At 54.6% G+C, this 2827-nt stretch overlaps 1 protein-coding gene across 2 annotated transcripts; it reads left to right on the forward strand.

Moving 5' to 3' along the window:
• Positions 1–397: 397 nt before the first annotated feature.
• Positions 398–2591, forward strand: LOC133364303 (uncharacterized). 2 transcript variants are annotated; one of them, XM_061584667.1, is made up of 2 exons: positions 398–1940; positions 2497–2591. In XM_061584667.1, the coding sequence occupies exons 1-2, from the start codon at positions 398–400 to the stop codon at positions 2589–2591; spliced, it is 1638 nt and encodes a 545-aa protein (XP_061440651.1). The 2 variants fall into 2 exon arrangements, with proteins under 2 accessions (XP_061440651.1, XP_061440652.1); XM_061584668.1 differs by lacking the exon at positions 2497–2591 and having other exon boundaries at positions 398–1478; positions 1715–1872.
• The last annotated feature ends 236 nt before the right edge of the window (positions 2592–2827 follow it).

A 2827-nucleotide genomic window follows, 5' to 3' on the forward strand; every position in this document is an offset into this window, starting at 1 on the left:
ACCTGGCCTGGAGCAAGATAATACTGAACAAAAGTCTATAGAGATAGAAGCTGAGTTGGTGTTTGCTGCTGAGGCAGCAGAAGCAGGAGAAGTGATAGAGAATGAGGATTTTCTATCTGGGGGTGGAAAAAACAACCCCCCCATTACCCCTTCCCTCGTCACACAAGTCCCACCCAAATCCCTTCCCTCAATTGCTATTGTAGAGGCTATTCCTGCTACCTCCTTTAAATCACAAGAAGAACAGCTTAAGGAAGGACAGAATGAGACTAGGCAAGGGGAAACCCCCTCTGCCCCCTGGGATCATCGGGGATCCTCCCAGATACCCGCTGAGAACACTATAGCTGACTCATGGGTACAGCCCACCCCCTCAGAGCCAGCATCTGAGTCCGAACATATAATGAGTGGTGAAAGAAACGGTGTTGCTGAGAGACGACCTGCTGACCCCTCAGCCCTTCGGAATGTGATCGATGACTTAGAGAGCTCACAAGTTTCGCTGAGCTCAAGTGTTGAGAGTAGCACAGCTGATCAGGCTGGAGGCGATGGAAACATGGAGGAAAACGCTGAGAGTCTGGACTATGAGATGGAAGACTATGGCCCGGATGGGCCGCTGCCCGCCATTGGAAGACGAAGGGAAGCTCGCATCTTGGATCGCTGGAAGACCGATCTGCAGTGTGAATGGGGGTGCTATGACACTTGGTTCCTGGCTGACCCGGGAAACCGCTGGGACATGCTCAAATTGTGGGGCTTCCTGGCTGCCCATCTTGCGGTCCTGCCCGCACCCACGGGCCCATGCTTGGCCAAACTCAGTCGTGACAAAATACTTGACTGGCTGGATCGAGCGCACCCTGCTGTACTTGCAGCGTTACAAGGCAACATTAAGGGCACGACAGACTCACTGGCGATGCACAGGTCAGTAACTTCAGGTGTGGTGGAGAGACTGCTTATAGGGAGCTGTGCCCGCACCTCCACTCGAAACCTGCCGGATTGGCTAGAGCCAGCTGCGATGGAACGGATGGTTCAGGAGCTAATCCGCATCTGGGAGACACCTGCTTATGCCTCTCACTGCCCCCTCATCTGGACTGAGACGGGCAGAATGACCTCGACCCTGCGGCGACAAGACTACATAGACTGGCTATCGCACCTCGTTGGCCATCTAAAATTCTGGCAGCAGAATGCACAACAGCAGGCGGCTACCATCCCGAGGAAAAGTCGAGTGCTGGAGATGACGGTGATGGTCATGGCCCCTCGGGTGGACCCCTCAGCAGACGTAGCTACGTCTTTAGTGACTGACGATCCTGGGACTGGAGAACGTGGAGTCGTGGCGGAGACACTTAGCGGCGGAGCAGACAACCGAGAACGACAGACCGTGGCGGCTGAAATCGGATGGCGGTCAGCCGTACCTCCAGACCCAAACTGGGAAATAACGGCCCGGAATTCTTGCCAGGGGGCTTCTCCAGAAGAGGGGCCCCCGCAAACGGGTGAGGGACAATCGGGGAATTTTTCTCTTAGTTTACCTTTGCAACAACGAGCCTCTAATTCTAAAGAAGGTGGCGGGCAGCGGGGAGGAGGAGCTAGGGAAGAACTGATAAATATGATGCGGGTGGAAGTATCAGGGCCATTACAAGGGATGAGGGGACTGCTAGAAGGGGTGGTTGGTGAGCCTAGGACTTCACCACTGTTGCCCTCTCCTGCTCTGCCCTCTCCCTCCTTACAGAGTATTGGCGATTGGCATGCAGACATCGCGCCTATGATGATATCCCAGCACTCGGGCAGTGGATATCTGCCCAGGAAACCACGCCAAATGCACCCACAGCTGCAAGGGCGATTACAGAACTCCCTTTTGCCTGCAAATCCATCTGGAAACTGTACTGAGCCTTTGATTGACACCGCTTTGAATATTGTTTCTCTCCCCGGGACTGGGGAGGGAGAACCGTCAACAGGTATAGGAAAACCTTCATCGGGAAGGGAGGCTAGAGAAATAATGCAAGGATTGGGACTGGAACAGGATATGGGAGGAAGCCCAGCAGTAGGTAATGTCGGGAAAGAAATGCAGAAAAGTGATGGGAGACCATCACCTGGAGCGGGTGACATAAGGCAAAATACGGGGGAATCACATTTGCTGTCTGGCGAGGAGGCGAGATGACCTGCTGTGAGTGAGTTGGTGAGCCCGTCCCCGGCGACTAGGGCAGGTAACGGCACCAGCCAGAGAGCATCAGAGCCCGGACGCACTTATGCAACTGCGGCTAGTGAAGGAGCTTGAGCGGCGCCGAGAGCTAGGATGGGGGGTGTGGGTGGCCCCACCCATGGCACAGCATCGGGCCCGAGTTTTGCTTTTCGCTTCGATCTAGAGGCGGAGATCCTTGAGGATGCCCGCTTTCTAGATGAATTCTATAGTAGGATAGCGCGGCACCAGACCCCCGAGAGTGCTATGTGGTCCGTCTACGCTATCGAGGGCCCGACCCCGCCTGCCTAACATGAGACTATGTGATTCAACAGGTGCTCCTCAGGCGCCTGAGGATGAAGAAAGATCACTTCCTGGCTGTCATTACCCCCCCTGGTCTAACGGAGGTCGATGTCTGCTTCGCCTCTGAACGTACCTACCAAGCTTTCTGGGACCATTGCTGGACGGCCCGTCAGCTTAACGCCCGATGTTTTGAGGATTTTGATATCATCCCTCTTTTTCGGGGCGAAAACAAGGTAGTAAACATTGCGTTTTGCACCACTGGGATCCCTCCAGAAGATGTGGGAGTCTGGTTACGGAGGCACTGCATGGTCCTCCTTGATCCGGAACGACGTATAGACGAATATGGGATTTGGACTGGAGAAT

The sequence above is a fragment of the Rhineura floridana genome, chromosome 9 (genome assembly GCF_030035675.1).
Source record: "Rhineura floridana isolate rRhiFlo1 chromosome 9, rRhiFlo1.hap2, whole genome shotgun sequence".
Taxonomy (NCBI): Eukaryota; Metazoa; Chordata; class Lepidosauria; order Squamata; family Rhineuridae; genus Rhineura; species Rhineura floridana.

Excerpts from the sequence above, each read along its gene's own strand:
- LOC133364303 (XM_061584667.1), top strand. The coding sequence starts at position 398 with ATGAGTGGTGAAAGAAACGGTGTTGCTGAGAGACGACCTGCTGACCCC. Across the intron at positions 1,941-2,496 it reads GGAGGGAGAACCGTCAACAG|GTGCTCCTCAGGCGCCTGAG; the intron begins GTATAGGAAAAC and ends GTGATTCAACAG.